We start from the raw sequence: 14,067 nt of genomic DNA on the forward strand, positions 1-14,067 counted from the left end.
TCAAGTTTTTCAGCATTTATAAGGTAAAAACATGACCGCTCTCCCATTCACCTCTTTACTAGCACATTATTTCCTTCTTACTCCCTTTGAGAGCAAAGAGAAGGAAATGGAGAAATTCTGCTTAGGTCAAGCAGTTCCTTATCTAAAACGTATTGATACCTCATTGCCCCTTGCCTCAGTGTCTGGTATGTTTCCTCCAGCAACAAATCCAGAAGAAAGATGGATGAGTCATTCCCTGGAACAGCGCTTCTTCACACGCTTCCCTCGGGCCTTAAGCCGCTCAGTCAGCCCAGCACTCGGCACCTCTCGCGCAGCAGCGATTCCTCCACTCGGTGAGCCTTCCAAACGTGCAAACGACAAGTTGACTTATGTAATGTGTTCCTCAGTAAAACATACTTATGGCTCAGACTTTCAATATATATGAGATGAATCTGAGTTTAAAAGTATTCCAAAAGAAATAGGATTTGGAATTCCTAGTGTTAGGGAACAAACATACTACTGTTATGTGACTCTACATAAGTCCATGCTCCATGAATTTGGTTCTATGACAGACGTGGGGTGTGTGTGTGTGTATATATATATATATATACACACACACAGTGGAATATTACTCAGCACAAAAAGGAATGAAATGTTGCCATTTGCAGCAACATGTATGAACATGGAAGGCATTATGACAAGTGAAATGTCAGACTGAGAAAGACAAATACTGTATGATTTCACTTAGATGTGGAATCTAAAAAATAAAATGAATGAACAAACATAACAAAATAGAAATAGAGTTACAGATACAAAGAACAAATAGGTGGTTGCCACAGTGGGGAGGGGGGAGAGGAAAGAAATAGGTGAGGGAGATTAAGAGGGAGAAACTTCTAGTTGCAAAATAAATGAGTCATGAGTATGAAGTGTACAATGTGGGGACTATAGTTAAAAACTATGCAATATCTTTGTATGGTGACATATCTTAGCTAGACTTATCACGATGATCATTTTGAAATGTACAGAAATATCAAATCATTATGTTGTGTAACAGGGACTAACATGGTGTTGTAGGTCAATTATACTTCAAAAACAAACAAATATAGAAAAAGAGGTCAGATATGTGGTTACCAGAGGCAGGGGGCAAGGGAGGGGGATTGGATAAAGGCAAAAGGTACAAACTTCCAGATGTAAGATAAATAAGTACTAGGGATATAATGTACAACATGATAAATATAATTTAACACTGCTGTGTGTTATATATGAAAGCTGTTAAGAGAGTAAATCACAAGAATTTATTTAATTCAGTATCTATATTAGGTGATGGATGTTCACTAAATTTATTGTAATAATCATTTCATGATGTATGTATGTCAAATCATTATGCTGTGCACCTTAAACTTATACAGAGCTGTATGTCAGTTATAGCTCAATAAAACTGGAAGAAAAAAAATTTGGTTCTATGACTCAAAACCAGAATAAAAAACTCACTTGTTTCACCACTATTTATCCATTTTAGGTCATTTTTTTTAAAGCATGAGGATTTATTGGCCCATAGAATTGAAGAGTCCAGAGGTAGTTCCAAGCTTCAAGCATTGTTGATTCAGGGCTCTGGTTTTCTTTCTTTCTGTCCTTATTGGTGCTGGCTTCCTCCGTGGCTGTAAGAGGGATCTCAGCAGTAGGGTTACATGTTGGAAAATGATCTTATGATTTCACTGTAGCCTTACTGAATTTTTTTACTTTCCTTCAAAATCTAGCAGGTGCTGCATTATTACACAAATGGTATTTGTGTATTTGACAAATGGTTCTTCAAAGCATCAAAGTGCTGAAGCACCAACTTCTGGCTCTGGACAATGACTAAGTGTTAAGTCACCATGGGGGCTGTGGACATCCACATTGTCCAGGCGCATGTGGTCTCTTCAAGTTGGATAGCTCTGCTGGTCCCACATCAGGGGAGCACCAATCCTTTGTTTATTTGGGAGCTCTGGAATTCAGGGCTAAGCTGTCTTGCGTTACCGTATGGCCAGTTTTCTTCAGAGTCCTTTCATTACTGGTTATTTTTAAGGGACTTAGGGACTTCCCTGGTGGTGCAGTGGTTAAGAATCCACCTGCTAATGCAGGGGACACGGGTTCGAGCCTTGGTCTGGGAAGATCCCACGTGCTGCGGAGCAACTAAGCCTGTGTGCCACAACCTGTGCTCTAGAGCCCGTGAGCCACAACTACTGAAGCCCGTGCATCTAGAGCCCATGCATCTAGAGCCCGTGCCCCGCAGCAAGAGAAGCCACTACAGTGAGAAGCCCGTGCACCGCAATGAAGAGTAGCCCCTGCTCGCTGCAACTAGAGAAAGCCCGCACACAGCAACAAAGACCCAACGTGGCCAAAAATAAAATAAATAAATAAAAATTTAAAATATATATGCTTTAAAAAAAAGAAAACATTATTTTTAAGGGACTTGGAAAAGGGAGCAATGGATATTGTAAAATATTAAGACCTATTTCTATGGACATAGAGGAAGCTTAAACAATAATGTGAAAATTTTCTTCTAATGTATCATTCTCTATTTATTATTATATTTTAATATTCAGGGCAATTCTCTTTCTGGTCCAATTGTTAAGTAGGGGAGCTAATTTGTATGATGGCCTAAAAGTGCACTAATGACATTTTCTCTATGGGTTAGCCTGTGTTTTTCAGTGTATGAGTCCATATATGTGTGTGGACGTCAGAGTCAGGGGGATGGTCAGGGAAGTGAGAATAAGCTCCTGCTGCTGAGCTTGGCAGCAGGTAACATAAACTAAGCACAATTATGTGACAATCATGGTTTTGAGCATTTTACAGACACTATCTCATTTAATTCTCATAACCACCCAATGATATAATTTCTATCTTGCTCCCATTTACAGATGGAGAAACCGAAGTTCAGAAAGGCAAGTACATTTCTCGAAGTTGCATAGCTAGAAAGGGGCCGAGCTGAGCTGTCTTTCTCCAGAACCTGAGGACTAAACCGCTAGCTTGAAGTGGTTCCCAGTGCTCTTTCTTCTGAAGTTTACGCTGATGTTCCCTAGTAATGCGACACAAGATGTCTCCCACCTCCATTCTGTGCCCTCTGAGAAGTCTGGAAATTCCATAGGTTTATGGTTTAGAGTCAGGAATAGAAGAGCTAGCCCAAACCTTTTTTCCCCCAGGAAACATTTTATTTCCTCTAGTACAATGCCTTCTTCTCTTTTCATATAATTCAATATGTTTCAAAACTTAGACAAGGAGTTACTATTTGATTCTTTAAAGTATATTTTTCCGATTGTGACAGAAATACATGCAAATCGAAAACTTTTAAGAAAAAGAAAACATGGAAATACGTGAAGAACCACATAACTCCTAAGATAACGCTGTTAACATTTCTGTGCATTTTCTTCCAGCATATACAGCTTCACATTTTTTCTTCATGTATGGTAATGTGGTAAACATCTTCTCATAATTCTTGAGGGCAACAACTGTGTTTATTTGGATCAACATTATATTTCCAGGGCCTAGCACCGTACCTGGCATATAGCAATTAGCATCTAATTAGTAATGTCTAATTACTTGATTTAACAAATATTAGTTGATTGAATGACTGACATTATATATCCTTCCAAAACTTTTTAAAGGCCACATAATTATGAATCTCTGAAATAAAGTGTAACTGTGAAATCACATTAAAATGGTACATAACTCGTTTTCTAAAGTTTTACCAGGGAAAGACAAAATGATGTAACACAAAGAACCCTGGGGCAGGAGTCAGGCTGGCAGGCTCTAGCTTTGCTCAGCCATTGTACATATAACAGTACACACTCCATTTTACTTCTTAATACCTCGGTTTCCTCATTTGTGATATGAAGGGGTTGATTGGACTGCTTGCTAAGATTCACTTCTATTTTTACACTATATCATTTTCTTTCTTTGAAAGGGTGTTACTGTAGTACATAAACATATATATATATATATTTTTAAATTTATTTATTTTATTTATTTTTAGCTGCATTGGGTCTCCGTTGCTGTGTGCAGGCTTTCTCTAGTTGAGGCGAGCAGGGCTTACTCTTCTTTGCGGTGCGTGGGCTTCTCATTGCAGTGGCTTCTCTTGTTGTGGAGCATGGGCTCTAGGCGCGTGGGCTTCAGTAGTTGTGACACGCGGGCTCAGTAGTTGTGGTTTGCGGGCTCTAGGGTGCAGGCTCAGTAGTTGTGGTGCACGGGCTTAGTTGCTCCGCGGCATGTGGGATCTTCCCAGACCAGGGCTTGAACCCGTGTCCCCTGCATCGGCAGGTGGATTCTTAACCAGGGCGCCACCAGGGAAGCCCTATTTTTTTTTTTAAACATTTAAGTAATACAGAATTATATAGAGTAAAACATGAAATTTCCATTTTACAACCACCCCCATCCCCAGTACCACTCTCCTCCCCAAAGGCTACAGCTAGTATAGTTTGATGTCTGTAGGTCCTTCCATCCTTTTACTATGCTTTTATATATGTCCAAATACAAACTTGTAATTTAAAAACCCATAAATGGGATATTATGTTTATTATTCTGAGAATTGCTTCTCCCCCCTTTCCTCCATTTCCCTATAATATATCTTTAGGGCTCTTTATGAGTCAGCATATCTAAACTGAATTTATTTTGATAAAATGGTTGTTATCATCAGTTATTTAACAATTCCACCAGCAATAGTCACAGGTTGTTTCCAGTTTTACACCATTGTAAACAGTGCAACGGTAAATACCCTGTACTGTGCGGCATAGTGGTTAAGAGCATGAACTTTGGACTCAGGCTACGTGCATTTGAATCCTGGCTCCACCACTTCATAGCTGTTACTTAACCTCTCTGTGCCTCAGTCTCCTCATTAATAAAGTGGGATTATTAATTTAGAATTAAATTAAATTAATTAATTTAGAATTAAATTATTCAGCATATGTAGAGTTCTTCAACTGTGTCTGGCACATAGTAAGCGCTAAACACTATTATCATTATTATAATTATTATATATAACATCTTTGTGCACATATACAAGGGAACTGATTGCTTTTTTTTTAAAATAACTATCTTGGTATTTTTTTTTTTTTAAAGACACCAATTGTACTTAAACATTTGTTTTTTTTTTTTAATTTATTTATTTTATTTTTGGCTGTGTTGGGTCTTCGTTTCTGTGCGAGGGCTTTCTCTAGTTGTGGCAAGCGGGGGCCACTCTTCATCGCGGTGCGCGGGCCTCTCACTATCGCGGCCTCTCTTGTTACGGAGCACAGGCTCCAGACGCGCAGGCTCAGTAGTTGTGGTGCACGGGCCTAGTTGCTCCGCGGCATGTGGGATCTTCCCAGACCAGGGCTCGAACCCGTGTCCCCTGCATTGGCAGGCAGATTCTCAACCACTGCGCCACCAGGGAAGCCCCAGGGAACTGATTTCTAAAGATGGAATTACTGGGTTGAAGTTAAGCACATTTAAAATTTTGAAAGGTTTTGCCAAATTGCCTTCCTAAAAGTCTTTAACGATTTCTACTTTAATCCACAGTGGTTAAGAGTGCCTATCTTACATTGGTCACTATCAATTTTAAATATGTTTGCTCTACTATTAGACATCTGTGCACTTTTCAAAACTTAGGCTAATTACCTATTGTCATTCTTAGTGTCCTTTACTGTCAAGACTGAAATGTAAGACTTCTGGTGGGTATCAAGGCAAGTTTAGGCCACCAGATTTTTACGAGAGGAGCTATTGTCAGCGGTTTTAGGCTGTGCATTGTTCATATCCTGTATTGCCTCTCTTTAGTGGAACGCATGTGCCCTGAAACATGTTTGGTGCTTCTTTTCTGTGGTTTATGTAAAATGAAATTAAAATCCTGTATTTACCTCAAAAAGAGCTAAAAACAAAAGCAGAACACAAAACAAGTATCAGGGGATAAGCACATATTGTCAAAGTCTGAAGATTTCACAGAACACCACACTTAAGGTTAAAGAAGTGTTAGACTTTAAAGAAATGTGTCTGAGCTTGTCCTTCAGCAAAGTGGTGTGTAGCCTGCTTCTGAGTCAGGGCTGGAGCTGGCGGGGCTAAAGGAATGCTTCAGGCTCCACCCAGCCCTTTGGGATTAAGCAGCCCCAAAGCTCTCTAGTGTCCTCTTCTGGCCAAAATGAGGAGATACATGCTAACCGGAGAACGTTTCCTGTATCGTCCCAATGTTGAGTATTTGTTTACAAAGTTAACGTCAAAGAGTTAAGGAAGAGGGAAAATTCAGTGTTTTAAGAGAGAAAAATTAAAGTATTTGGGAATAAATTGCTGACTGCAGTGTTTATTAATATTTATTTTTTCAATTGAGAAAGCCAAAAGAAAAAAAATACAGCTACATTTTACAGCATCCTACTGTGTGCACCTTCGAAACAGTAAAAACCAAATCTCCACCATACAAAACTTCTAAAATTCCTAAATCTTCAGATGCACTCACTTAGTGTTTTCTGACCAATGCCGGCCTTATTTAAATGCTTAACATGTAGAAAAATGTGAAAATAATATGCTAGCAATATTAAGAACTTTATAACTGTAGTTACTCCTTATTTACTAGTGTTCTTTATATCTGAATTGCCCTCTGGGAATGACTGAGTGATGGAAAAAACTTTCCTTCCCTTGCAGCTGTCAGAGTCGAAGGTTTTCCTCTGACCTCCTTTAGATCTTTACTCAAAAGTCACCAATGGGTGACTACCCTCCCAACTCTGTATAAAAATTGTATCCCAGCTCCACCCTCCGAAACTCCCCCATCCCCGCTCGGCCCATCCCCCTTATTTTTTTAACATTCTCCATAGTACTTACCACCACTGAATGTACTATAAATTTTACTTTTTCAAATTGAGGTATAATTCACATACCATGCAATTCATTCATTTAAAGCATACAATTCAATGGTTTTTAGTATTATTTTCAGAGCTGTACAACCAACATAACAATCAATTATAGTACATTCTCACTGTCCCCAAACGAACTCCTGAACCCATTAGCAGTCAGTCCCCATTTCCCCTCAAACCATCCCACTGCCCCTACTCCTAAGCAGCCACTAACTTACTTTCTATCTCTATAGATTTGCCTGTTCTGGGCATTTCATATAAATGGAATCATATGTTATATGGACCTTAGTAACTGACTTTATCCACTTAGCATGTTTTCAAGGTTCTTCCATGTTGCAGCATGCATCAGTACTTCATTTCTTTCAGTGGCCAAATAATATTCCTTTGTATGGCCATACCACATTTTCCTTTTCTGTGAATCAGCTAATGGACATTTGGGTTCTTTCCACTTTTTGGCTATTGTAAATAATGCTGCTATGAACATTCATGTATAAGTTTTTGTGAGGATGTATGTTTTTGTTTCTCTTGGGAATTTTACTTCCTTTTAAAAAATCATGTTTGTTGTCTGTCTCCCCAACAAGAATGCAAGCTCAGAGATTTTTGAATATTTTGCTATATCCCCTGCACCTAATACCATGCCAACATAAGGTAGATGTTCAATACATACCTGTAAAATGAATGAATTGTTTTCCTCTCTCCTTTTTGGAAGACAATATTTTGCAGCATGAGCTCCCTCAGTTCCTCTTAATTCTGGTTCCAACTTTTCGCCTAAAGTCAGGTGAGTCATCACTAGGAAGAAAGGAAGGTGACTCTGTAGACCTAAATTAACCTAGGAGGCAATAATCAAGCAAAAAGTATTTATTTGGGATCAAAAAATTGCAAAGAATGGCAACCCACTCGGTGTCCCACTAGGGAGTAAACGTCAGGGGCTTTTAAAGGCAAAGAAGGGAGTTTTGCATTACAAATACTTTAATTGGTTTGTTAAATCTGCAGATGCAGAACTGTAGAGACAGAGGGCCTACTATAAAGTTAAAGGATTTTTGACTGTGTGGGAGTTGGTGCCCTTAACCCCCAACATTGTTCAGGGTCAAATGTATTTGTTGTTTGGCCCGGTTCAAGAGTTCATGGATCCACCAGGTGAGGACATGCATAAGATCCACCTCCTTAATGGTCTCCTGGCTCCATTTAAAAAAATCCCTCGACATAAGTGGCTTCATTTTATTTCACATTTCACATTTCCCCCTCTTGATCAAGATCTTTCTCTAAAACATTGCTAATCAACTTACAGATTTGCTTTGTCTCACATTGCTGGGATGGACCTGTCCCAGAAAGTCATGTCCTACATTGGGGGGAATTTTTAATCTTCCGTGGTTATTTCAAGGAGTCAGTATCTTAAGGCCAGGAGTGTGGCCTTAAGGGTTAGGCCACATTTGAGCAACAGGGAGATGTTTAAGAAGTGATTCTTAGGCAGTTTCCTTGTCTGGGAATTTCATCAAGTTACATGAAGGTTCAGGTGAATAAGACTTATCTATCATTTCAATCTGTTGAGCAACCATAATCTTGGTTTTCATAGATGTTTTGGAGGAGAACAGAGTGAGGAGTAGCATAAGAAGTTTAAATCAAGCACCCATAGCAAAATTCCAGTAATAAAAGAATGAGCAAAATTTGAAGTCCTGACGTTAGCCAAGAGCCTGTACCTGAAGGAAACCAGCTGAAAACATCAATAGGGAACCAGAGGATATTGGACCAGAGAGGTCTTGTGCTATTTTTCTAATTTTTTTGAGTTCTAATTCAACTTCACCAGAAGCGTTGATTCGGGTGTAGCAGAAGGTGTTGGCTATGGCACAGATACCAACCTGTTCTGCAAGGAGATAATCGAGTGCCATTCTATTATCTAAATGTAACCCTTGTTAGGGAATCCAGGGATCATTGCCATTGAGCCAAGGCTCAAGCGGTAGAATTTTCTAATTTAGCTATGCTTAGGGATAAATTCTTTATCAGCAGGTCATTATGGACTGCACCAATCCAGGGAACAAGTCCTTTGGCAACAGTAATCAATGGAGAGTAGATTGGGTATAAAAAGGGGCTGCCAAGTCTCTCCTTGGATTTTTTCTTTAACAAAAACTTGAAACTAAATTTATGGTATTCCCAAAGGTATTGTCCTGTCATATGCCAGCTTCTAGATATTCATAAGCCCATGGTTCTCCTTTGTAACCACATACAAAGGTGTATCCAGAAGAGGCACATAGTATGCTGCCAAGAGTGTGGTTATTCATGTTTTCAGTGACAGGTATGAACTTAGGGATACATTCTAGCCAAGGATCAGTGTGGCCTTTACAGACCATTAAGGGGTCGGCTGACAACCATCTGATCCCAGTATGACAAAAGGCTTGGCATACACTGATGAGATCACATTTCTTACAAATTTTGGTCAGTCATTTGCTTGATGCCAGAGGTAAAGGAAAAAGAGGGTACAGGTGGTAGGAACGTTACAGGAATAGGGCTGGAGTTAGAGTCTGTCATACAGAGTGAAGTAAGTCAGAAAGAGAAAAACAAATACAGTATGCTAACACATATATACGGAATCTAAGGAAAAAAAAAAAAAAAAAAAAGGCCATGAAGAACCTAGTGGCAAGACGGGAATAAAGACACAGACCTACTAGAGAATGGACTTGAGGATATGGGGAGGGGGTGGGGTGAGATGTGACAGGGTAAGAGATTGTCATGGACATATATACACTACCAAATGTAAAATAGATAGCTAGTGGGAAGCAGCCGCATAGCACAGGGAGATCAGCTCGGTGCTTTGTGACCACCTAGAGGGGTGGGATGGGGAGGGTGGGAGGGAGGGAGATGCAAGAGGGAAGAGAAATGGGAACATATTGTATATGTATAACTGATTCACTTTGTTATAAAGCAGAAGCTAACACACTATTGTAAGGCAATTATACTTCAATAAAGATGTTTAAAAAAAAAAAAAAAAAAAAAAAAAGAAGATGTGGTACATATATACAATGCACTATTACTCAGCCATGAAATTGGGTCATTTGTAGAGATGCGGGTGGACCTAGAGAATGTCATACACAGTGAAGTAAGTCAGAAAGAGAAAAACAAGTATCGTATATTCATGCATATATGTGGAATCTAGAAAAATGGTATAGATGAACTGGTTTGCAAGGCAGAAATAGAGACACAGATGTAGAGAACAAACGTATGGACACCAAGGGGGGAAAGCGGGGGTGGGGGGTGGTGGTGGGATGAATTGGGAGATTGGGATTGACATGTATACCCTAATATGTATAAAACAGATAACTAATAAGAACCTGCTGTATAAAAAAATTAAATTAAATTAAATTTTAAAAAAAGACTTTATATGTTAATTCCAGTATCTGGGTCATCTCTAGGTATACTCCTATTAACTGTTTTTTTTTTAAAATTAATTAATTAATTTTTATTTTTTTATTTTTGGCTGCGTTGGGTCTTCATTGCTGCGTGTGGGCTTTCTCTAGTTGTGGCGAGCAGGGGCTACTCTTCATTGTGGTGCGTCTGCTTCTCATTGTGGTGGCTTCTCTTGTTGCAGAGCACGGGCTCTAGCCTCACTGGCTTCAGTAGTTTTGGCACGTGTGCTCAGTAGTTGTGGCTCGCAGGCTCTAGAGCGCAGGCTCAGTAGTTGCAGCACACAGGCTTAGTTGCTCCGTGGCATATGGGATCTTCCCAGACCAGGGCTCGAACGCGTGTCCCCTGCATTGGCAGGCGGATTCTTAACCAGTGCACCACCAGGGAAGTCCCTAACTGTTTTTTCTATGATGTGTGTGTGTGTGTGTGTGTGTGTGTGTGTGTGTGTATGTGTGTGTGTGTGTGTGTGTGTGTGTGTACTTTAATCATATTCTATCTCTTTGCCTAAGAATTTATTTTATCGGAGATCTTTTGGGTGATTAAAAAAAAAAAAGATACAACATAACTCAGCCAGGGGAGTACTGGGTCTGCTAAGGGAAGACAAGGACACTGAAGGAGTGGCCCATATGTAATGGAAGGAGGTGGGAAAGTTTATATGGGAATGGATACTGAGGGTGCTGGATCAGAGAGTGGAATATAAAGTAGGATAAGGGACAGTTTATCAGTATGGTTAGAATTCAACTCCTTACAGTCATCATATATGTGACCCTTTGTGATATGGCTTTTGTGTGTCTTTCCAACCTGAGGTTTTGTTCAATTTGTCCCCTCTATTCCAGCAATACCAACCTAGTTAGGCCAAGTTATTTTACCCCTCTGTAAAACCATTAACAACTCTCTCTTCCTAGAATGTTCACCCTACTCCATCCCCCATTCTACCCCTGCCGTGGGCGCCTATAGTCTACTTCTATTTCATAACAGCCCATCTGGGAATCTTATCTGCTAAGTGAAGTAGAAATTAATGCATCCTTTTTGGGAAACAATTTTGCAATACTGAGAGCCTTAAATTGGTTCAGGAATCCCGCTTTTCCCTGGGGGTGGTGGGAGGGGATCTGAAATTTTCAAAAATTTATGCACAAAGATATTAAAAATGGCATATTTATTATTATAAAAATTAATGTAACCCAAATATCTGAAAGTATAGGTTTAAGGAAATTATATCCATACAAAAAAATTGTATGTAGCTATTGAAAATGATGTGTTTAAATAATTTGTAATGATAAGAAAATGCTTATGATACACTAAATAAAAAACAAAATGAAGTTAATAGGACCAAAACTTTGTAATAATGTGATAGGAAACAATACTGAAAGAAAATATTACCAAATTTAGCAGCTGTTATTGCCAGGCATTGCAATAAGAAGAAAAAGTTATTTAAATTTTCTTCTTTCTTATGCTTTTCTGTACTGCAAAATTGGCTCAGGGAACAGATATTTCTTTCATAATCAAGATTCAGCTTAAGTATCACTTCTGGGAAGAAAAGTCCCTTTTTCTCACAATGTGGAAAAAAATATATATATATACATATATTTGTATATACATATATATATGTATACTTATATATGTATATATATTTTTATCATGGTCCTTACCAAACACAATCATCTATTCACCTACGTGCACCCTTCACTAGGATTATGATGATAAGAATTTTGTCTTTTATTTCTATGACCTGGCATTTATGCATTGCCTGGCACATAGCAGGTTCCTAACAAATATTTGTTTTCTTTCTCTTTTTTTGGTGGGAGGTTGTTATTTTCGAACTTCTGACTAAGTCAAGTGGTCTCTATTATTCTGAACCTAAGAATAAAAAACCCAAATTTTATTCAAAACAAACTTTTTCAAGAGATGCTTGTGTAACTGATTTTACTTTTGGTGAGTAAAATCTACAGTGTGGGATCGTTTTTTTTAAAAAATCCAGGACTTCTGACAAAAGAAATAAACTTAGAGTTAAACATGATGAATGTTGTAATTATTCCCTGAACTATAGTTACACGATATTAATACTAATGTTTTCCTCAAAATAAACTCCAAGTTTAACACAGTGTCCTTCCAGATCAGGGGAAGGCAGGCAGGTGTTTTCCCAATGGTGTTCCTCTCCGTGGGAGCTGTCAGCCCCAATACAGTATTTCACAGCTAGACTGTAAACAAAAGTTATTCCAGTTGGCTCAACGTACATTCAATAGCAAAATCACAGAAATGAATGGTCTCTGTTCTCCAAAGTATTATCTTGAGCAGACTTCTATTGTGAAAGTGTTTATAGTTTGCACACATTACTCCCAGCTGGAAATTTGCGTCCAGTTTAACAGTTACATAATATAATCTTTCACGTGAGAATTTTAAGCAACACAATAGGGGCATGAAAATAGACTAACCTATCCTTCTTGGCAGAAAGTGTCTTGCTTAAAATGTAAAAGAAATTTTATTTGGGGAACCCTGTGAATATGTTGGAGGAAACCTAGGTCGTTGGATTTGACACTGGAGTTTCCTCTAGTAATAACCAGAAAGTTGTAGTTACCGTCATCACCCAGTATAAAAATAAATTTTCCTCCAGGCTGTGTTTGTGCAGACACGTGTGTGTAGAGGGTTAGGTCCCACCTACATTCGTTAGGTCATGAGGACCTGGAGGGTGATGCACAATCACCCTGAAAACGTGTGAGGACCCTATGAAAACCCTCCATGGGGAGAGAATTCTATCTCTGGATGGTTCTGAGGTGAGCAGGGTGACGTTAGAGCCAGCGCCTGCGGAGTGGGCATCATCTAGTGGCGCCCCTCCCCCACCCGCCAAGAGCTGGCCCAGAACCTTCCTTCCCCCCCTCCCCGCCCCGTCGCGCCCCACAGTATCCCTACCCACCTCCAAGCCCCAGAACCACCCGCGACACCCGGACCCGCGCCCACCACCCCATCCCCCAACTCCCTCCGGGCGGGCTCCCCTCGAGCCGCCGCGCTCGTTGCTCACCCATTGGCTCGCGCGATCCGGGAGGGAAAAGCGACTAACGGCTGCCGCTGGCCCGCAGAGTGCTGAGGAGATGGCGTCGGGATCCAGAGCCACGGTGCCTGAAGACTCGGACCGAACCGTCAGCCCCGGCCGGCGAGGCGAGAAGGCTGTCTCCGCGCTCACCGGGGACTCGGTGGAGGCGGGGACCCTGAAGAGCGCCGCGTCTGCCGTGCGGTCGGTGGTGGCCTCCCCTCGCCCCGTGAAGGGGAAAGCCGGCCGGGAGGCGGCCCAGCGGCGGCTCCAGCTCCTGCCGGGCTCTCAGGCCGAGGGCCGGGGACAGGGGCCCGAGGAGGAGGAAGAGGAGCCCCTTCTCTCAGTGCCGGAGGAGGATGACGGGAAGGCGCAGCCACTGCCCCCAGTCTGCGTGTCCGCCATGAGGGGGATGTGGCGGGAGGAGAAGGTGGCGCTGTATTGCGACGAGGTGCTGCAGGGTTGCAAGGTGAGGAGAAGGAGAAGAAAACGGACGGGAATCCAGCACCGAGGGACTCGGGGCCTCCTCCTATGCTGACGGGGGTACAGAGGGCACAAAGAAACCCTGCGTTTCAAAAAGTAAATTTACTCCACACTTTCAGGGCTTCCACCTTGTGAGAGGTTCCCAGGCCCTGTTAAAGGAGTTCCAATTCGATTTTCCTTCAAACAGATCACACAGTGTTTTCTGGTTTTCTGAGAGGTTATCAGTGCGCAGGTGTGCATCTTTGTATTTTCGTTAACAATCTGTGCCCAAGCATAAGGATAAGATTACTTAGCCTTGACTTTTACACTACAATAACTCAAAACGTTTACACT

The 14,067-nt window shown here is 40.7% G+C and overlaps 1 protein-coding gene and 1 long non-coding RNA gene across 3 annotated transcripts in view; one reads left to right on the plus strand and one right to left on the minus strand.

The window, feature by feature from the left end:
• The window catches only part of LOC309633498, a 36,274-nt gene extending 22,909 nt beyond the window's left edge, over positions 1 to 13,365 (minus strand). The window contains exons 1-3 of one of the 2 annotated variants that reach the window (XR_014247572.1): positions 13,243 to 13,365; positions 7,498 to 7,659; positions 175 to 338 (exon numbers count right to left, since the gene is read on the minus strand). This is a non-coding gene — a long non-coding RNA (uncharacterized lncRNA). Of the gene's footprint in view, positions 1 to 174; positions 339 to 7,497; positions 8,223 to 13,242 lie in introns of those variants that run through there. The other variant, XR_014247573.1, reaches the window with a different exon arrangement.
• SHCBP1L (SHC binding and spindle associated 1 like) overlaps positions 10,644 to 14,067 on the plus strand; it is a 55,680-nt gene continuing 52,256 nt past the window's right edge. Inside the window, exons 1-2 of the mRNA XM_082401740.1 lie at positions 10,644 to 12,997; positions 13,301 to 13,720. Coding sequence (XP_082257866.1) covers positions 12,950 to 12,997; positions 13,301 to 13,720 — 468 coding nt within the window. The 5' untranslated portion in view covers positions 10,644 to 12,949. The remainder of the gene's footprint in view (positions 12,998 to 13,300; positions 13,721 to 14,067) is intronic.

The sequence above is a fragment of the Balaenoptera borealis genome, assembly GCF_965194805.1.
Source record: "Balaenoptera borealis genome assembly, chromosome: 1".
NCBI lineage: Eukaryota > Metazoa > Chordata > Mammalia > Artiodactyla > Balaenopteridae > Balaenoptera > Balaenoptera borealis.